Genomic DNA, 21,680 nt, shown 5'->3' with positions numbered 1-21,680 from the left:
CTTCAGAGAGGCCTCCATTGGCATTCAGTACATTCCCACTCACAAGACCCATAAAGGCACTAAACACATCGATACAAAGTCCATCTCACTATAGTGGCTGTACAATAATGTTACAATGTGACAAAAATAGTTTTTGTGTGCAAAAAAATAAAAATAATGACTTTATCTGGCAAGTTATTGTCTTTCGTGTAGGTCTCGGACGTGAACTCACGCGATAGCGGCGCTCCTCCTCTTAAGGGTATGTATTCGAACGGCGGAGCAGCGTCATATTCTCGTGCATGCGTCGAGTTCACGTCAATAATTTGGTGGATAAAATCATTATTTTGATTTTTTTCCGCGCATAATAACTATTTTCGTCGCATTGTAACATTATTGTACAGCCACTGTAGTGAGATGGACTTTGTATCGATGTGTTTAGTGCCTTTATGGGTCTTGTGAGTGGGAATGTACTGAATGCCAATGGAGGCCTTTCTAAAGCCTTTCTCAGCCGTCAGCTTTCAACAAAAATATCTTTATTTGTGTTCCGAAGATGAACGAAGGTCTTACGTGTGTCCAACGACATGAGGGTGAGTGATTAATGAAATAATTTTTGGGTGAACTAACCCTTTAATACAAAAGCCAATTTTGCTAACCTTAATGCAATTTTTTTTTTACTTAATTGATGAAGAAAAAAAAAATGTTTAAAATAAATATGTTATGGTATATTAATAAATAAAGTAAAAAAAAAATGAGAAATTACATTTTAAATACTTGTTAAATGCAATTTTTAAAGCATTTACAGAATTGGAGTTGAAAATTCTAAAATTCAAAATCATTTAAAATAAGTTATTATGAAAAGTGCTATACAAATTAAACAAGTATACATTTGCCATAAAATATTTTTATATATTTTTTTACATTTACATTTTTTAAAAGTCTTTATATTTCCACACATAACATTTTATTTATATTAATATTAGAAAATGAATAATATTTTTACTAAAGTAGATGTTATGAATATGAATATGAATAGGATCTTTTCATTATATCATAATGCCATCATTATATTTGAGCTAGCCTGGTTAAAACCAGACCATTCTCAGTAGTAACGGAGTTATGGTCTGGCAAAGTTTCATGAACAAATCATTTCCAAAGGCTCGTCACCAACGGACGATGACGTAGCAGAGCGACGGAGAAATATCTGAGACAGCAATTCTCTGTTTGTGATTTTGAGGAAGATGTTCCAATGGCTTCTGATGACTTTTGCTCTTGTTGTAAAAGAAATATGATAATAGCTGGTGTCCACCGCCACTCCGTCAACATTTTTGCCAAATTTGGAAACCCTAATATCATCTCAGACCAACAGAAACATCTCTTATTGACGGTTGAACAGAAAACATCAAACTATGATCGCATTTGCCCCTGTTGTAAGGCATTTGTATTGCGAATAGAATGTGATTTTTAATATTTAGAAAATAAAATAATATTGATGAACTTCATTCAAATGCAGTCATTTCAGATGTGTTAGAACATTTTCAGACATGAGCATAGTTACGCTAGTTTTTTTTTTTTTTTTTTTTTTTTACATGACTATCAGATCTAGTGTGAGGAAATAAGCCCAGAAAGGCCAGATCCAGAGCTGCTGTGTGTGTTAGCACATGATCACACTCCCCATCCTCCTCATTAAAGTAACCGGTGTAATCCACATCTGGTAGCCGAGGGTTGTTCTTTGCTCGGGTTTTAACGAAAAGGATAAGTTTAAATCGCTTAAAACCGATGCGATAGCTGATTCGAACGAGAGATGTTCCACCGCATCCTGCTTCACCATCACTGCACTGTCGTCATTGTGTAAAGCCCGCCCCAATGTTTCTGATTGGTGCCGCGATTTTAACAGATTAGAAATGGGCTTGAATGAGCTCTTTGCCAGACTACATGCAGAGCAAATCTAAATTTGCCGGAAGTTGTCTGGGTTTTCGCAGGCTATATTTGAGCATCCCTGGCATTAAAAAATTTGAAAACCATTATGCTCGAGTTCAAAGGAAGCAAAAATACTAGTGACACTTAACTCTGGATATATGCAACTACTCTTTGAATGGTTGTTAATGGAGCATAATGTAGTTGGCATTTACTAGAACAGGCTAATGGGACCATGCTAGCCAATCAAAACTCGGCATGCTGATTTGAACCTCAAACCTTTTGGTTACCACCCCATATCTTCCTCCACAACACCCATAGCAGAAGCGACACAGCTTCATCTGTTCACAGTTTTGGTGCTAAACTGTAGCTGCAGTTGTACAAGTAAACAAATGGTTTTATCGCTTTATCGTCACAGACAATTCTCTCTTTCTCTCAGCCTAGAACGAGACCAGAAGATTGTTCCTGCTGTGAGGTCTAACTGCTCTCCTTCACACATACACACACTCACAGTTCTTCAGCCCAGCCGTAATGTTGCTTGTGTCTGCTTCAGGCGGAGCGATAAAATTGAAAGAGAAGGTAAGAATGTGAAAATAGCAACCACGCAAGGGAGAAAATTGCATTTTTCTGTGTGGTTTGTCCCCCTAACCCAGACTAAACATCATGTGAGCTTCGTCCCGCGTACTATTATACTCCCAGAATCCTTGTCACTTACTGCTTTACACACAGGCTGACCTACTTAAAGCTGAGTCTCTGACAAGACAGTGAGAAGGTGGAGAGGTAGAGAGGATGTCCACAACCAGAGAGTGGAAGTGTCAGCCCACGTGAGGGAGGATGTGGCGGTCTCAGAGAGCTGTAATCTCTCACTGCACATCAACAAAACAAACACAACAACTGCGCCCGGCAGCAGGCAGGCAGGCAGGGGACTGATTCGACAGAGGCGCAGAAGTGTTGTCTCCTGTTGACCACGTACTTTGTGGGTATTTGAGTGTATAAATGTAAATGGGTCTATTATAAAGATAGATGTCAGAAAGGGCAACAATTTGAAATGAGGTGAATGAGATACAGACACCTAAAGGTTTCCTATAATAGCAGGATGACAAGTGTAGGAAATGTAGAAAATAGAGAGAGAAAGAGCTGGGAATGAGTGCAGGGGAAATGGAGGATGAGAGAGGAGTTAGATTTGAAGGAGAGGATATTGAAGTATGGAGGCTTGTTTGTTTCTGCCTCAGGGTAAAAAAAGAATCATTAAATTGTGACTTTATATGTTGTAATTGACACAGTATTTCTCGTAATTGTGACTTTATATATATACAAATTTATTCTTCATGGATAAACCCCTTGAGATGCACCATCTTGTTTTCAAGGGGATCCTATGTTATATGTTGTAATTGACACTGTATTTCTCGTAATTGTGACTTTATATATATACAAATTTATTCTTTATGGATAAACCCATTCTATGTTATATGTTGTAATTGACACTGTATTTCTCATAAATGTGACTTTATATCTCACAAATGTTATTGTATATCATTTTAAAAATGTCTTTATGTCTCACAATTGTGTTTTTTTATCACAACAAAATACACTCTCAGAAAAAAAGGTACAGTGCTGTCACCGGGGCAGTACCCTAAGGTACAAAAGTGAAAAGGTACATCTTTGTACCTTACTCACCCCTAAATGGTACATATGAGTACCTTAAAAGGTACATAACGGTACTTTAAGAGTGCGAATTAATATACCTTACAGGTACATATTAGTACCTTTTCGGTTTTGTACCTTAGGGTACCGCCCCAGTGACAGCAGTGTACCTTTTATTCTGAGAGTGTAGTTTATATGGTAAAATGTGACTTTATATCTCACAATTGCATTTTTTACGTGTTTCTGACTTTATATCAGCCAGCTGTGACTGCTTCTCATAATTTCATCTTTATATCTCACTTTATAGATCTTATAGCCCTGTCCCTTTTCAGTGCTGTGCTCGCTCCATCTTCGGGTTTGCATTTCCACAGTATGAAGGTAAGATCTTATGGAATTATGAATGAACTGCTCATTTTAAAACATTTTTAAATAGTTATGATATCCACTTCAAAGATTTCAGTGCTCGTGTTAACTTTTGTTAACTCTACAGTAAGTAAATCCACCTCGTAAATCTTTGACTGCGATGCCATAGAAATATACTGGGCTACTACAATCAGACTTCATAGGCTCTATTATACACCCGACGCAATGCGATGCCAACAAATGTATTTATTTTTTGCTAGTTTCAGCCAGACGCATTTACAATGTTTATCTCGCGTGCCACGTTATTTAAATAGCAAATGCATTTGCCCCCATGGGCATGCTGGTAGAACTGGTGATGGTATAGCATGCTGTGTGGTTACCATTGTTATACTGTGAAGTCTCTGAAAGTGTAGCACAGAGTTGCGAGCCAAGTTTATTATTGCTTTGTGGCATTAGTATAAAAAAATATATGTTCTAGTTGATGTGTAATATTGCACACATCTGAGGTAATGGATACAATTGTAGAATGACTGACAGCTCTCTGGCTCTGCCCCTCACAATGTGTATTGTGTGCAAATTATACTTTCTAATTCGGAAAACTCAATGTCAGAACCATGTTGCCATGTCTGGATAGTTTAAGCGACTTTTATGTTCTTTTTTCTTTAAAATCACAGTTTGCACAATGGAACCTTACGAATTAGAGACGTATAACGTGTATAGTTTTTGTACTTGGTGACATTGTGTGTATGTGCTGAAATAAGAAAATGAAAATAAAGTGATAAAAAAAAAAAAAAAATCACAGTTTGCACCACAGGGTCAGGTTCATTTATTTCTGAATTTGGGCTTGTTAGATTTTCGCCCCCAGAATGTTCAGATGAGTAGAAGAAATAGCTACTATCCCACACAACAATTAACACCACCAACCCACACCAATGTATAATGTAGTCGCTTACGTTGGGTTTATTTTGTCTTAGTTGTTCTGTTTGTTTGCTTGTTCTTTTCTAGAGAGATCTGCCAACAGTTGTCAGAGACAATCTGGTTTTGCAGAGACAGACTTTGGCTTGGCCGATTTACGCTGCAGTTTATTCTGGTCAAGAAATGCCCACCTAGACAGAAAGAGACCATTTGACCGGTGTGGACAGCAACCACAGTTTGTTATAGTTTTTATGAGAAGTTTAGGGGTAAATCTGAAATCACTTAACCAATAATACTGAAAGAGACCCGTGTAGAAAAAAATAATAATAGCAGAACATTTATCCAAAAGTAATAAGTACTGGTTATTTCATTGGTTATTTCACAGAAAAAAACTGAATATAAAGTTCTGCTGTTGAACTATTAAAACATCAGCAAAACTTTTTGTTGTTCTAACAAAGCTCTCAAAATATCAGTTGCTTTTCATTTTAAAGGAATGTAAACTCAAACTGACTACAGATATATTGTACGATTTTCTAGAGCAGCCCAGAAAAGCAGGGGCAAGACAACAAAGTTATTCGCTTTAATGGAGAGAGAACTGGGATTTATTCTCCAATAAAGCTGGGTTTATACGCGACCAATATAAACAGGTTTACATACCGTCATGGTTAGGGTTCCCTAGTGTCCAGGGCTCATCCGAATCAAAGTGTGTATCTCCACCAATCCCTGGACCAGGAAAGTAGGCATGTGCAAGGAAACCCCCTTCTCCATCAAAGGGGGAGCTGTCGCCATGGAAACCTGAGGCGAAAATGATAGTAATATCCACATCTTTCTTGTTGCGCTCCAGGTCACTATAGGGCACTTCCTCGAAACGCAGCGGCGTGACGTTCTGCCACACGTCGAACGCCCGGCGAATGGCGTTGTGGGTCTCCTCCGCTCCCACCTTAGGCGTGACGTTTTTTATGCTGGAAAGAGTAGATGACAGCAATCAGAAAGTGTGAATTTTATCATCATTTTTATCATCTCTGTGTTGCACATAATTATGAAGCATACAGGAAACTCAGAGCTATTTGTATGCTGCTATGAGGCATCATTAATGCGTGGTGTTCAATTTTACTATTTAGATTACTTCTTTATATTTTTTTTCTGCTAAGCTCATCGCAGTGTATTTTGGGATTGCATTCTGTCTGAGTCATTGTTTTCAAAAAAAATGAAAACCTCTATATAACACTGATCTGAGGATATACATTAGGCTGCATTGGAATTTTACCATGTTCAGATATACAGTCTCTGACAAAAGTCTTGTCGCTTGTGTACAAATTGACCTAAAGTGCCGCTGAAATATATTTCTAATCAAGATTTTTTTTACAAGAAATGGCGATAGCTGTTTTTTTAATCAGCATTTTAATCCCACCAGCTTTTGTGATAATGTCTCAGTGAAAAACTAAACTTTCAAAAAGTATTCTAATATTCACAGCTTGGTAAAGCCCATTGAGTCAATTTTTGCAAAGACATAAGTGTTGTCACCTTGTCATATGAGCTTCACCTGTAAATAATAATGGATCAATTAGGTCTCAAGTGTGTATAAAAAGAACCCCAGTACACTAGACCGTCACATCAACTGCAACTAGACCTCTGCAAACATGCCTAAGATTCACCCTGAGACTAAAGTTTTGATTATCAAGAGGCTGAAGACCAGATCCACTGCTGATGTGGCAGACACCTTCAATGTGTCTCATCGTCAAGTACAGAGGATAAAAAAAAGATTTGAAGAGACTGGATACGTTTTTGACAAGCCCAGGTCAGGCAGGGACCCCGTCCAAAACGGACCCCGTAAGACAACTGCTCGAGAGGACCGTTTGTTGGCTCGAAAATCCAAGGCCAGCCCATTTTCCACTGCAGCAGAGCTCCACGAGACCTGGTCACCTGAAGTCCCTGTGTCAACCAGAACAGTTTGTCGGATTCTGTCTCGAAATGGCCTCCATGGTCGAATCAGTGCCCAGAAGCCAGCACTAAACAAAAGACAATTGAAAAACCGTGTGGCATTTGCCAAGGCCCACAGCCTGCTAAAAGGATGAACGCTGGAAAAGTGGCAGAAGGTGGATTTTTCAGATGAATCTTCTGTTGAATTACACCACAGTCGCCGCAAATATTGCAGGAGACCTACTGGTGCCCGAATGGATCCGAGATTCACCCAGAAAACAGTGAAGTTTGGTGGCGGAAAAATCATGGTCTGGGGTTACATCCAGTATGGGGGTGTGCGAGAGATCTGCAGGGTGGAAGGCAACATCAATAGTCTAAAATACCAAGAAATCTTAGCTACCTCTTATATTCCCAACCATAAAAGAGGCCAAATTCTGCAGCAGGATGGTGCTCCATCGCATACTTCCATCTCCACATCAAAGTTCCTCAAGGCGAAGAAGATCAAGATGCTCCAGGATTGGCCAGCCCAGTCACCAGACATGAACATCATTGAGCATATGTGGGGTAGGATGAAAGAGGACGCATGGAAGACGAAACCAAAGAATATTGATGAACTCTGGGAGGCATGCAAGACTGCTTTCTTAGCTATTCCTGATGACTTCATCAATAAATTGTATGAATCCTTGCCAAACCGCATGGATGCAGTCCTTCAAGCTCATGGAAGTCATACAAGATATTACATTTGGATCTCACAGCACCACAACTTAATTTGCTGACATACTTTTGTATTTGCAGTAAATTTGTTCAATTTTTGTACAGGCGACAAAACTTTTGTCTTGCCAAAATTGGACCTTTCTGTCTTGATTAAATGATAAATATTTTTTCTGTGAAAATTATTTATTTTAGTGCATTAAACATCATTTGGGAGGGTTTTAGCTTTTCATATGAGGTATTTCTAACACCAATTAATTAATTAAAAGTCAGGTTAATATCAGGTATTTCTAGAAAATAGATAAGCGACAAGACTTTTGTCAGGGACTGTAATGAAAATACGCCATATGTGTCTAAATGAATGACAAAAAAATGATGTGCACAATATACGGTAGCATTTACGAGAAGCAGAGATCCTGCAGGTACATGAATTTCTTGAAAAACCCACACTACCGGATGTTTTGACTGCATCTTCACTTTCTAAAAAAAGTGTATTGTGTGAAAATGGCAGCATGAATGGCTTCAACATGCTGTCTGTCAGAGATAATAACATATAATTGTCACATCTGCATAATCCCATAATCACTTGGGACACTCCTCCCAACTCCTGGGCTATCTTATCATGAACCGCATTTCCCTGAACCCATTACCTGGACTTGTGTTTGATTAATTAAATGGCTGCCTATTTAAGCCCTGTGTTTTCACTCATTTTATGCGAAGTCATGTAAGTGTCACACTGCATTTCTGAGCGCTCTCTCTTTGGTTTTCTGTGTCATGGCTTTGATCTTCTGCCTGGCTTTGTGGTTTTCCCTGTTGTCTGTGTGTTATCTTTTTGGATTATCTGCCCTGTGTTTTGACCTATTGCTTTATGGATTATGATTTTTTATTGCCCCAATAAGAGCTGCATTTGGATACTCAACCCGAGTTTCAGAGCAGTTTGTAACAGTAATACATAACACACGAGAGTATACATTTGTTCTTCACTTGCTTTGAGCTGAGTGAAATACTTCACACTGCATGCTAAAGAGAACAAATGCCAATCCAACTGAAAAACTTCCCCAGGTTAGTGAACATCGTTCAACGTGTTGGTTTTGACTTGATTTATTTTATGCACAAACTATTCTGTTCTGATCTTTTATTTATAATCTTGGCATTATATGCACTGTTAAATGAGTGATCTTGAGATGAGTCCCTTGTAGTCATCCAATTTGACTCTCATGTGCTGATTTAATATATATTATAAACTTGATAGGTGATTTTTATAAAATGTAGTTTAATCACAATCTTCCAAGTCAAAGGCAAAGGCAACTATCAAAGTTTGGTAAAATTGCATTTTTTTTTTACATGATTTATTACATGTAATTACCCCTAACAGATTTGGACTCTTATACTTAAGTGTAACATTGGACACTTTGTGCTAGTGTCTGTGTCTGTGTATTAGCCAAAACTCTCCATCAACTCAGTAGCATCTGTTTTCTAAAATGTGCTGAGGAATTTAAACTGCATTAAAGCTGTGCCTCTTAAAATATTTACAAGACATAATATCTCAGGGAAACCTAAGCTCTCTATCTCTATTTCTCTCTCATTCCCTCCAGGTGGTGCAGGATGAGGTTTGGATATCACCCTTGTACAGTTGTTCTGTCTGTGAGAGCAAACTATTAGATCAACATCTGGCTTCCACTGTTCATGTATTTTTCTTTCTCAGCTGTACTTCCCAGAAATCCTAATCCTGTCTTTGAACTTCATGACCTTCAAATATATTTCTTTTTGTCTCTAGTCTTAGTTGTTGTTTTGTTTAGCTCAACTGCCGTGATAGCTGCTTGTTAGCTATGTGGAGTGTAAGGTGTCTTACAAAACTTCCAGCGGTGCTTCTCATCTGCTACATGCAGAATTGATTCAGTAGATGTTAAAGAATCACAGAGAAAGGAGCATACATTTGCATAAAGTCTGGATGCCAAAAAGCACTTGGTTGATGAACTGAGCCAGTGGAAATCGTTTCCACAATCTAACCGCGTTAAATCATAACGTCAGGTAGGGGTTAAGTGTTTGCCAGAAGGGCACAATGGTTATAATTCATATATCACCTATTTTGGGGTTTGAACCTGTAACTGTCTGGCTATTGGCCCAGCTCTTTAACCACTAGACTACACCACCACCACCACCACCAGAAGCAAGTCTTTCCACTTGAACAGCAAGGATATTGTCCACTATACAACGCAGGGTTGTGTGCCTTTCAGAATTAAATAGAGAATATTATTTTATAATATGATTAATTACTGAATGATCAATCAATGCCAGGCCAGTGCTTAAAATAAAAATAAATAAAAACATTAGAATTTTTTATTTTAAATTCACTGGCTTGATTTACTTCCACTGAAAAAAACAACAAACATTTTTTTTTAGAAATCTAGTCATATTTTTAAAACGCTGGTATACATCTAATGAAAGTGTGGTACTGTATCCATTTAAAAAAAATGACAAGCTATTTTTTGTGATAATCAACATTATGCCACAAACACTGTCCACAGAGCTCGTATTGAATCCTAAATATCCTAAAGTGTTCCTTTGTTGTATAAAATGTTCTACCCAGCCCAGACGAGCTTCTGCCAAATCAAAAGGTAACAACAATGTTCATTACACATGCTGTCCCTATGAAAACTATGGTATTATACCGTATAAACTCATGTAAACACAAGGGCTCACACAAAAGAGTCCCCTTGACACTGAATACACAACCCTGTGCTTTGTTCTTCCAAGTCTTTAGCTGGCGACACTGAAACCATGTCAGTTACGTGAATGACTGTGTGTGTCAGTGGTTATGAGAACACAGACTGCTTTGAGACCAACTCAGTTAGCGCACAGCCGCGCACACACGCAAACACACAGAGCGATGGTATTTTTGCTTGTTATAGTATGATGAGGATGAGGAGAGGGCTCTGTGTGTGCATGTGTGTGTGTGTGTGCAAGTTCACATGGTATGATCCAGGGTTGGGGGAAGGTGAAGGGTGGTACAGTCTGGACCAAGACAGAGAGCAGGGAGTGCTGAAGGGAACATCTGCCTACCCATCTGCTCAGCCTGGCTACACACACACACACACACACACACACACACACACACACACACACACTCCTGCCTAAAGCCACCGAGCTGCATTCCATTACATAATCATAATCTCTCTCTGTCTCTCTCTCTCTTCCTCGGTAGACCATATTGTTTGATTTACATCATATCAAAGTATGCTGGTACACCGGTATGGTCTTTTGTAATTTTGTCATGTCCATCAGTTTGCGAAAATGCTTTTAGATTAACACGCTTTCAAAGTCAAACTGGTCCATAGAGTTTTTAAAGCAGAAATGTGGAGCTTAATGGAAAGGAATTATGGAATTATTCAGTAAGATATGCATCACTTTGGCATTTGTTTTACACAAAGTAATGTATTTACACTAAATTACTCTGGTGCCATTTCCGTCTGGATTTGGCCTACCCAAATTGAAAAGCCTTCCATACACACATTCAGTGGTCTAGGTTCAAAATGTTGGTGTCATTTTACAGGAAACCCTTTAAAGTTACATTAAACACTGCTTAAAGTCATAAACATGTAAGTATATGTTGTGTAAGCTGTTATAACTCCCCCCAAAAAATTAGGCGCTTTTTGATTTTTTTATTATAAATTAATTTTTGAAAGTGTGTAACTCAGGCCCTGTGTGCTCTAGGAACCTGCAGACAGTTTGGGCTGCTTCCAGCAGGTATAATTAATTCAATGAAACTGTGTTTTTAGAAGGCGTTTTAGAAACATGCTTCCGATATTTTTCGAAACCGGGTCCCAAAGTGGGTAAATCTGAAAACGATCATCTTCCGTTTTCGTGTGTACAGCGAATCCGTATATTTTCTGAAACGGTAATGTCATCACACTACGTCCAGCACAGTGAAGAGTTAAGGGATACAACTATGGGCACTGGGCATGTGCACATCAATATTGCCTCATTTAATGACCGTATCTGCATTGTTGTAACGTTAGGTTTAGGGTTGGGTAGGTGTAGGCATTATTAAAACACATCTGTTAAGTAGCAAATTTATTTATTGTTATTTTATTGTGAGATTTTCAAGCGGCAACCTCCCACGATTTCTCTTGAAGCCAATACGGAAGTAATGTAAACTGCAATTTCTTAACTGGCCTCTAGGGACAGGCTCCAGAAGGGAGCAGAATCTCATTGAGCTCCATGTTAAAACTTTAAAGCAGAAAAAAACATGTTTACAGCCTGGGACAAATTGTGGTTTTGGCTTATAAGGCTAATTTTGATCTTCATGACAACTGTGAGGGGGGTGAATTTTTTTATAACTCATTTGTTTACGTTATCTAAAGACTTAAAGTTCTGCATAATTAAGGGCGTGGTTACAAGTGGATAGCCATTTATCCGCCGTCTATAGTCATTGCGTCACCTAAGCTCCGCGCACATCCCGCCTTTTCCCCATTTTCTGTTATCCAGGAGTGACACGCGATGACTCGCTCACAAGATGGCAACGCCCAGCTCGACCCTACTTTAAGCTTCAGAATGGCTTATCGGAATCCTATGGGTGACTTCACGGACACTACGTCCATGCTTTTTACAGTCTATGGAGATTTTGCCTCACCTCCGACCACTGCTATACCCCTGCTAGCCACAACTCTTCTTCTCCGTTTTTAGTGTATTTCTGTGGCAGAATTACAGCTCCACACACTGGCCTGGCATGCAAACTACATCGTTTTTAGTCCGTTTTTGTAATCTCGTGTGGACGCAGATATTTCTTGAAACGAGGAAAAAAAAGATCGGATTGGGAACGCGCTGGCTTCGTGTGGACAGGGCCTAAATCTCGAATACATCATGACACAGACAAACTTCTTTTTTCCACTATTTTCTGGAGTTTAGTGGAAATAGCCCAATCTGTCTGCAGTTTCCTAGATCTCACAGGGCCTGAGTTACACACTTGTAACACTTAAGCCCCGTTTCCACCACAGGAACTTTACCCAGGAACTAGGAACTTTGGGTGGTACTTCGTGTGTTTAGACCGCAGGAACCAGGGTAAAATTGAAGTTCCGGGTAAATATTTCCCCCTCCAAACGGCCCTGCTCGCGAGGTAGTACTTTTTCAAAGTTCAGGAACTTTCGAGGGCGGGACTTGGGCGCTGAACATGCTGATTGGTTGAGCTCACGCAGTTCAACCGGCATTTTTAAAAGTCTTTTGCGAGGTTCGTTCTGCGTTCAGTAAATATCAGTCTTTGCTCTCTGTCTGGTGGCGCGCGGTCGTCTCAGCCATCTCACGTTCAATGTCCGTAATAGCTGATAATAATATACATTGTCATTTTAAATCTAGCTTTACAAGCTTTCTGAATATGCTGCAGCTGCATGCTGCTGAATCTGCATATTAGTGCTCTTTTCTGTCGTTGTTAATTACCTCTTTAGTAAACCTATACATAACCAGCAAAAGCAGCAAAGCTTGAATCTCTTCCATACTCGTTATTAATTTTTTTTCACCATGTAAACGACCTGACCGATTACTTTTAAGTGTGTGTCCTTACATGACGTGACGGCGCGCGCCGCGCTCATGTTGACAAGAGAGGAAAGTACATTTTTCTGAGGGCTAAACTTTTTATTTCGTAAGTTATGAAGATAATGTTGGAGTAATGGCACAGCGTATATTGCCCCAGGCAGTTTTTACTTTAACTGCGCCTGACAGAAGATTTTTTTTTCTGAGATGATTATTACACTTTACAACAAATAGCTATAAATAATACTGTATTAGTCCTGGTGGCCGTTAAGAGTTGCTATGGCTACAGTCAACACACTCCAGCTGCTGGAGAAAACAGCGTTGACATTTTTGGTGCGGCAGACAAACTGCATGTGACAAAATGATTGCGATTGAAAGTCATCACATGTAAACACCAGATCGGTTTAGATAACGTCTCATGTAAACAGATCACTAAATCTTTCAATCGGTACACACACAAATGATTACTGTCCTTCACTGATTTGGAGGAACAGTCGCGCGCAGTCCTACATCACCGGACTAATTTGCCTAATCTTCTCGGAACTTTATCGCGGTCGAAACGCAGACAGCTGCAGGTCTGGGGGGGAGAAAAGTTCCTGTAAAAAAGTTCCTGGTACAAATAGTTCCGGGCAATTTTGGTGGAAACGGGGCTTATGTGTGTATGGGAGGCTTTTCAATTTGGGTAGGCCAAATCCAGGCGGAAATCCCAAAAAATGGCCCTGGAGTGTAAGAGGTTAAGTGACAACTTGGATATGAGTTGACTAAACTTAAAATGTTAAGGCAACATGAACACTTACTTTTTTTCAGTTGAAACAACTAATTATTTTTAAAGTGTACACATCCTTTTCAGGTGGGACTAGTTTTAAAGGTGGATAAACTTCTGATTATGTTCTAGGAGGATTGGGCTGCTTTTTGGACACTTTTTTCCCTGCATGATTCAGGCAGATTATTTGAGGCATATGTAATGCAGTTATATTTGGATATAGGTCATACATACATGAGCTCTGGGATTATCAAAGAAATCTTGCATTTAGGATCAAGAGCATAATGTACAATACATCTCACAATACTGTACAAATCACAATGTTGATGATGTCATATAAGAACAACAAATTGTTACAATGTAGGTCAGAAACAATGCAACACATAATTCTTATTATTCATGTGATAGAAAGCTGCATTTTCAGCATCTTCTATTCCAGCGACACATGATCCTTCAAAAATGAATGTTATTTCACTATTTAAGATAGAATGAGGCCTGACCCATACATGTCTGAGTCTGATCCGAGTCTGATCCCGCAAAAAGAACAGCATTTGTTTGAAAAAGGAATTTTGCCTCAAACTTTTAAATGGCAGTGTATATAATGTATACACCAATCAGGCATAACATTATGACCATTATTCTTAATATTGTTTTGGTCCCCCATTTGCTTAGGTAGGTGGTATGGGTCAAAGTAACATCCACATGGATGTCAGGACACTAGATTTTCCAGCAGAATATCACCCAAAGCCTCACACTGCCTCAATCGTCTTGCCTTCTTCCTATAGTGCATCCCTGTGTCATGTGTTCCCCAGGTAAGTAACGCTCACACACCCGGGCATCCATGTGATATAAAAGAAAACGTGATTCATCAGACCAGGGCCACCTTCTTCCATTACTCTGTGATCCAGTTCTGATGCTCACGTGCCCACTGTTGACACTTTTGGCTGTGTATGGGTCAGCATGGGCACCCTGACTGGTTTGTGGCTATGCAGCCCCATACACAACAAACTGTGATTAACTGTGTATTCTGGCACCTTTCTATCAGAACCAGCAATAACTTATTGAGCAATTTAAGCTCCAGTAGCTCATCTGTTTGATCGGACCACACCGGCCAGCTTTCGCCCCCCCCGTGCATCAATGAGCCTTGGTCACCCATGACCCTGTCGCCGGTTCACCACTGTTCCTTCCTTGGATCACTTTTGATAGATACTGACCACTGCAGACCAAGAACACCCCACAAGAGCTGCAGTTTTGGAGATGCTCTGACCCAGTTGTCTAGCCATCACAATTTGTCAAACTCACTCAAATCCTTATGTTTGCCCATTTTCCCTGCTTCTAACACATCAACTTTAAGGACAAAATGTTCACTTGCTGCCTAATATATCCCACCCACTAACAGGTGCCGTGATGAAGAGATATTCAGTGTTATTCACTACACCCGTCATAATGTTATGCCTGACTGGTGTAAATAATCTTTAAATTATTTGGGTAACAATTTGGCTTGAATCATTTAGTGAAACTTGATCCTTTACAGTCATTCCAATAAAGGTTTGTAAACACAGACCGAAGGAGTCCAACTGGGAGAGGCAAAGAGATGACAAATTTGGACAGAGTGATTTAGGACGAGTGAAGGGAGTCTGACAGGTGGACAGTGACGTGAGGGAGAAGAATCACTGCCTAATTATGATAGCACTGCTTCTGGCATGGCAAAAATCATTTTCTTAATCAGTATTAGAGTCTTTTTCCAGTAAACTTATTTCAACATCCCCAAAACAAGACACATTTATTCTTGAGAAGCACAATTGCATGAAATATTAAAACTTTTTTTAAATTAAGTATTTTTCTTACCCCATGGCAAAGTCTTTTTTCTTGATCCTCACTGAATGTTGTTAGATTTAATCTTTTTAAAAAAGCAAGAAGAATAAACTATGTCTGAAATCAACTTAGTATCTCTTGCAATTTTGTTTCTGAAGTAAACTCTTGTTTTAAAGATTTCTCCAAACAAAAACTGCATTTTATTTCACACACATACACACAGGAATTGTGCTTTTGTAACTCACCTGTATGTGATATGTTTATGTTGCCATTTCTGCCCTGTGAGGGCGTAACGTCTTTTTCGGACACTAAATTTCGAGGCAACGCCGAACTGGTCTGGCACCCCACACCGTGGCTTCTTCATCCAGCTGAGAGAGAGAAAGAAGTAGATTCATTAATATTGCATTGCTCTACACTCATGACATTCAGCCTGTCTGGGCCTTGATAAATTAGCAATTCAGAATAGCGTCTCAAATTCCATGAGGTTTCTCAAATGTAAAGTTTATATACATCATGTCAAACTATGCTTGTGTATAATTAACTTACTTAGTGTTTTTGCATTTAGTGGTAGTAGGACCACCATGTTGTTTTTTTAATTTAAATATTCAATTCCAATACCAACATATAGACATGCCAAATACCAGCTAATGAATTAATGCTTTCCACTATCACTAATATATTTAATTATACTGTAAATCAGCTACCTCTTATCCTGATATGATCTTGCTAAGAGCAGCTTCAATAGATTTTACAGAGAGAGAGAGAGAGAGAGAGAGAGAGAGAGAGAGAGAGAGAGAGAGAGAGAGAGAGAGAGAGAGAGAGAGAGAGAGAGAGAGAGTAATCAGTCTCACCTTACGGTGATATCACTATACCGAAGCAAAAAGGAAACAAAAAGAATACATAAGAGTTATGAAATCAACATGATCCTTCCCGCCAGATGTTGTACGTCAGTGTTTCCCAACATTTTCAGTCAAATGTGGCCCTTCATTCTTATCAGAATGGCTGAAGTACCTTTTAATAACAGTAAACTGCAAAGACAGCAAAAAATGTCTTCTAAAACTGGTTGAGAATCACTGCTGTACATCATACTCAGTGTGCAGGAGATACAGAACTATACATTTTATATAATCAATACATTTATCATGTTGTGTTTTGGGCTTTGAGCAGCTTGTGAAGACGTTTCTGATTTCCCCGTCCCTTTACCCTATAACGATCAAATTAGGTTGTTTTCAAGTAAGTCCAGACTGGTTTACACTGATCTAGCTGGGGGTATAGCATACTCAAATATATTTATTCATTTGGCAGATGATAAACCAGCGAGACTTTGCATTCATTGTATTAGTTCATGCGTTCTCTGGGAATTGAACCCATGACCTTGGTATTGCTAGCGCCACTGCTGGTAAAAACACATCATGACAGGGAACCAAACTGGCATCCATCTTTATTGCTGTTTTAAACAGGGTCAGTCACTTTAAGGGCACTTTTGTTGTACATGTAAACACAGTCAGCAATGTTAAAGAGTCTCTGAGAAGAACAACATCATCTTAAACTTCTAACCCAGAATCAGTCACTATGGGAGCTATGGTGAGTGTAACTCCTACTCACTCAATGGTGTTCTTATCCAGTTCACCGGTGACATTAAGGCCGTAGAGGCGCTGCATGGCAGCGATAGCAGACTGCATGGTCTGTTCTGACCGCAGGACAGACATTCTGGGGTCTGTGGGAGGGAGGTAGCCATACTTCTGCAGCCAAGCCTGAGAGAGAGAGAGAGAGAGAGAGAGAGAGAGAGAGAGAGAGAGAGAGAGAGAGAGAGAGAGAGAGAGAGATACTTTTGTTTAATCATTACACATTACTTCCATAAAGATTTCACAGCAAAATCCCATAATCAGACAATGAAAGCTTGTTTCTACCAAAGAATAAAAAATAAAAAAGGTAATTGCGATTTTTAATCTCACAATTTTTGCTAGTTTACATCTCGCATCTACATCTTTTGTTTTCTCAGAATTGCAAGTTTTAACTCGGAATTGCTAGCCTAGAAATCTAGACGCACCCTAGCGGCAGCAAATCTTATCTGCCCGCGAGTGCCGTCTAGCAACTCTCAATACCCTTCTGAGCTGTAATTACCTAACTCTTTCCGGGCCAATCACATCGTGTATAGAGTCGGTAGGCGGGGCCATGATGACGGCCGAGTTGCGTTTGCGTGCTTCTAGTAAACACAGAAACGGGCGAACAGCGGTCTTTCGAATCAGCTTTGACCACGACTCTGTAAGACTTGGAGTTAAGCTTTTCTCTGAGAAAAGAACAAAGAACGGCACTGAAGTCATTCTTAAAAAGGGAAGATGTGTTCGGAGTTTTGCCGACCCAATACGGCGAATGTTTAATCTGTCAACAAGCTCTGCTTCACCTTCGTTGCTCTGGTTGGTTGTAGCGCTATCCTATCGCGTGCAGAGGGAGTTTGAAAGACGACCATTTATCCGCCCCTCGGATTGAGCCCTGTCTATGGTGAGTTTCCAGACCAAACATCTTGATGTGGGTTTGGCTTCTCAGGCTACGGAATTGCAAGAAAAAAGGTCAGAATTTGCAAGTTTAGAATTCTGACTTTATATCTCGCAATCTTTCTTTATAATTTGCAATTCTGAAAAAAGGGTCACAATTGTGAGATAAAAATTTGCAATTATCTTTTAAAATGTTTTATTCTGTGGCAGAAACAAGCTTCCATAGAAAACACATTGGAAATGTAAACAGTTTGCTAATATCTCTTTCCCAGTCAGCATTTTTGAAAATTTTCACAAACTTTTCATGGCCTCCATAATATTTTATTGTTTGAATATCTGAACATGCAATATACCACAAGAAAGAGCTTCTGATCAAAAAAAAGTAAGAAAAAAAAGTGAATTTATGCATTTTTATCAACTCTTGAATATGGGTAAGTTTAATAAAAAAAAAATACATTTTACTATTAAAAAAACATTTTGAGCAAAAACATGAGAAAATCACACTTTTGTCAAAATCTATTGTCCTACCAGAGCTTACTACACATGTGCACATCAATACTGTCAAAATGGAGAAAGTTTATATATATATACACTACCCTGAACCTTTAAACAATGCATATATATATATATATATATATATATATATATATATATATATATATATATATATATATATATATATATATATATATTTGCATTGTTTTAAGGTTTAGGGTAGTGATAGGTATGAATGTTAATGAAGCCTCAAATCACATGAATATGATGCTAGTAGCACAATCTGATAGGTAGCATTTTTCGCTGTTGAATCGTGCTACCTCTGAACGATGATGAAAACATAGATGTTGATCGAGTACATTAACACCCCCAAAACGCAGTTTTGATTTATGTTGTTGTTTTTAATGTTGATGATCACATTATTTTGCATATACATCTGCTTACATATGCTATCGATTGTTTCTGCTTCTTTTTCACCTGTGATTTGAATCGCCTCCTACCATATAACAGTGGAAAGCCGGAAAATTCCATTAATGGCGCAGTATAATATAACTGTGTGTGTATATATATATATATAAAAAATATTTTTTTCTTAACATAGCTAAAATAACTAATTCTGACATTGTTTCTTATGAATGAATACGCAATGAAGAAGAAAAAAAAAACACTAATATATAGGCCTAGCCAGTTAAATCCAGAATTATATTATCTTAGCATAGCTGAACTAAATCATACTGACAGTGTTTTCTGTAGAAACATGGCCGCTGCTACCGTTACTGCCATTAGCAGATTAAAAAGAATGTTGAGTTTGTTTTGAAGTGGTTTTCTCATTAATGCCAGAGAGAAGCAGTAGGAAGTGCTTACACGGATCCTCTGCTGACCCATCTGCTGCCTTCAGCCAACAGCCAAATGCATCACAACTCTACAACACTCATGGCACTGTGTGTGTGTGTGTGTGTGTGTGTGTGTGTGTGTGGTCCTGTTTAACCCTACATTGATAGTAATATCAGACATTTTTGACCTTGTGGAGACATATTTTTGGTCCCCATGAGGAAAACAGCTTATAAATCACACCAAATGATGTTTTTTTTTTTAAATGTAAAAATGCAGAACGTTTTCTGAGAGGGTTGTGTTGAGGTAGCCTGGATGCCAGCCAAATTTAGCCCTACCCACAACATTTGAGGTCGGGCAATTCGGTCTGGACTTGATCCGAAACTTGAGACTTGAAACTGTTCGGACCAATCAAAATTGTCAGGGCGGGCTTTATACGATGATGATTGACAGATAACGCAACGTAATCATCCACATCACCAAAGACCGCTTGGGTTCGTTCTAATCCTAAATGGAGAACTTGTTCATATATGCATTATAGACCAGCGAATGCACATGCTGTTTTTATACCAACCGGAGCTTCTAACGCCAGCTGCAGTGACGCAATGACTATACTAATTAGTGATTGGCTCTTTTACTTAGAAGGTGGGACTTATTCTGCCATATTGTGCGCACTTTTTCCCATCTATAATAATACGAGTGCACCGTCTTTGCATATCTAAAGTCTTTGATAATACTAACTTAGCTTTCTAACTTTCATAAAAGTTTGCATTAAGACAAAATTTTAAATTATTAATTGTAGCCCACATGCAACTATTTTATCTTATATCTTAAACTGAGAAAATACAACTGAGTTTCTGTACCGTCTGTGCTTGGACATCTAATTATAATATTCGCATAAAGAAAATGATGCAGATTTCTCCATTCATCATTTTCAGTAATGAGAATATTTATTTTGCATTACTGTAATAAGGATGATATTTATGCAAAATATGGCAAGTATAATTTCCATTTTTTTCTTTTAATTTTGGGGTGAAATATGATCTAGACATTTCTGTGTGAGATTCAGCATTGTAGTGTCCTGCAGCTGGCAAACTTTATTTGATGGCATTCTTAAATAAGACGCATTACACGATTTACCCAAGTAAATCAACTGGATCAACATTGTTTATCTGTAATAACTTTCCTAGCAAACAATCATAAGCCAAACCATGTCTCTGAAGTTAAGCCTAATTCTAATCCACCCCTAAAATCAATGGGAATGATAGCCCTTCCAATGTTGTTGATCTACTTTGGTAAATCATATTATGCGTCTTATTTAAGAATGTCATCAAATAAAGTTTCAAGTATGTACGTATACGTACTGCGGCCTGTTGCATAAACTTAGCTTCTTAATAACTAGTTTGATCAACTAGCAGTTATACAATCGGGAATCACTATTTTTCAGATTTAGATTAGACCAAACTACCTTTTAATGTAACTGACCTCAAAAAGTTAGGACCAATCTTGAAGAAAAAAATAGGTTACTAACTTTTAAAACTAGTCTAAGATGTTTATGCAACCGGCCACTGAACGTTGTTTAAGGCATTCATGACGTCCTTCAACACAACGCCACACAGCTTTTCTATGTTATTTGCTAGGAATGTTGAGAATTCATCAAGCCAAAGTAAGAATAAAGAACAAATTCAGGTTGTTCTGTGAGGTACATGGGAGAAAGCTTAATATATAACAGGTCACATGAATATATCTCCATTACACACTCTTGATTCACTTAAGTAGTTTTATGTGTTATGCATCACAAGGATAATTAGCTGTGGTGTGTTATTCTGAGTTCACGCAATGTCGTAATTACCAGTCTCGAGATGACAACATGTGATGTTCTATTTAGAGCTGTTCACTGGGAATTATGATAGCACCATAAAGGCCTAAATGAACCTGCAGCGGTCAGGTGACTGCAGAGCCACAGAACCACACGTCACAGCAGTCTGAGGACAGCAACAGCAGGCCAGCAGCATCAGACCAAAAGTTAGGGTGGTGCTGACGATCACGTACTCTAACCCTAGTCTTCCCTATGGCTGCTTCTGAAATCACATTCTTTCTACTGCTTTATTTACCCTGTCCGCCCCCCCCCCCCCCCAAAAAAGTCGCTGTTTAGATTTAAATAGGCTAATACTTAAGAGTCATAAAATGAATTTATTTTCATAAAGCTTTTATTTATATTTTAGCTTTTATTTTAAGTGTTGGTCATTTTTAATGTACTTTTGTCATATTTATTATTATTATTATTATATTTTTTTTAAAGCTGCAGC

The 21,680-nt window shown here is 38.6% G+C and overlaps 1 protein-coding gene across 2 annotated transcripts in view; it reads right to left on the bottom strand.

Moving 5' to 3' along the window:
• Nucleotides 1–21,680, bottom strand: part of LOC137064239 (matrix metalloproteinase-16-like) — a 76,933-nt gene that overhangs the window by 37,673 nt on the left and 17,580 nt on the right. Inside the window, exons 2-5 of one of the 2 annotated variants that reach the window (XM_067435606.1) lie at nt 17,156–17,304; nt 16,402–16,416; nt 15,796–15,918; nt 5,473–5,777 (exon numbers count right to left, since the gene is read on the bottom strand). In XM_067435606.1, coding sequence (XP_067291707.1) covers nt 5,473–5,777; nt 15,796–15,918; nt 16,402–16,416; nt 17,156–17,304 — 592 coding nt within the window. The remainder of the gene's footprint in view (nt 1–5,472; nt 5,778–15,795; nt 15,919–16,401; nt 16,417–17,155; nt 17,305–21,680) is intronic. The other variant, XM_067435607.1, reaches the window with a different exon arrangement.

Source organism: Pseudorasbora parva, chromosome 24 (genome assembly GCF_024679245.1).
Source record: "Pseudorasbora parva isolate DD20220531a chromosome 24, ASM2467924v1, whole genome shotgun sequence".
NCBI lineage: Eukaryota > Metazoa > Chordata > Actinopteri > Cypriniformes > Gobionidae > Pseudorasbora > Pseudorasbora parva.
Note: the sequence above shows the minus strand (reverse complement) of the source record. Positions and strands in the feature narration are given on the sequence as shown.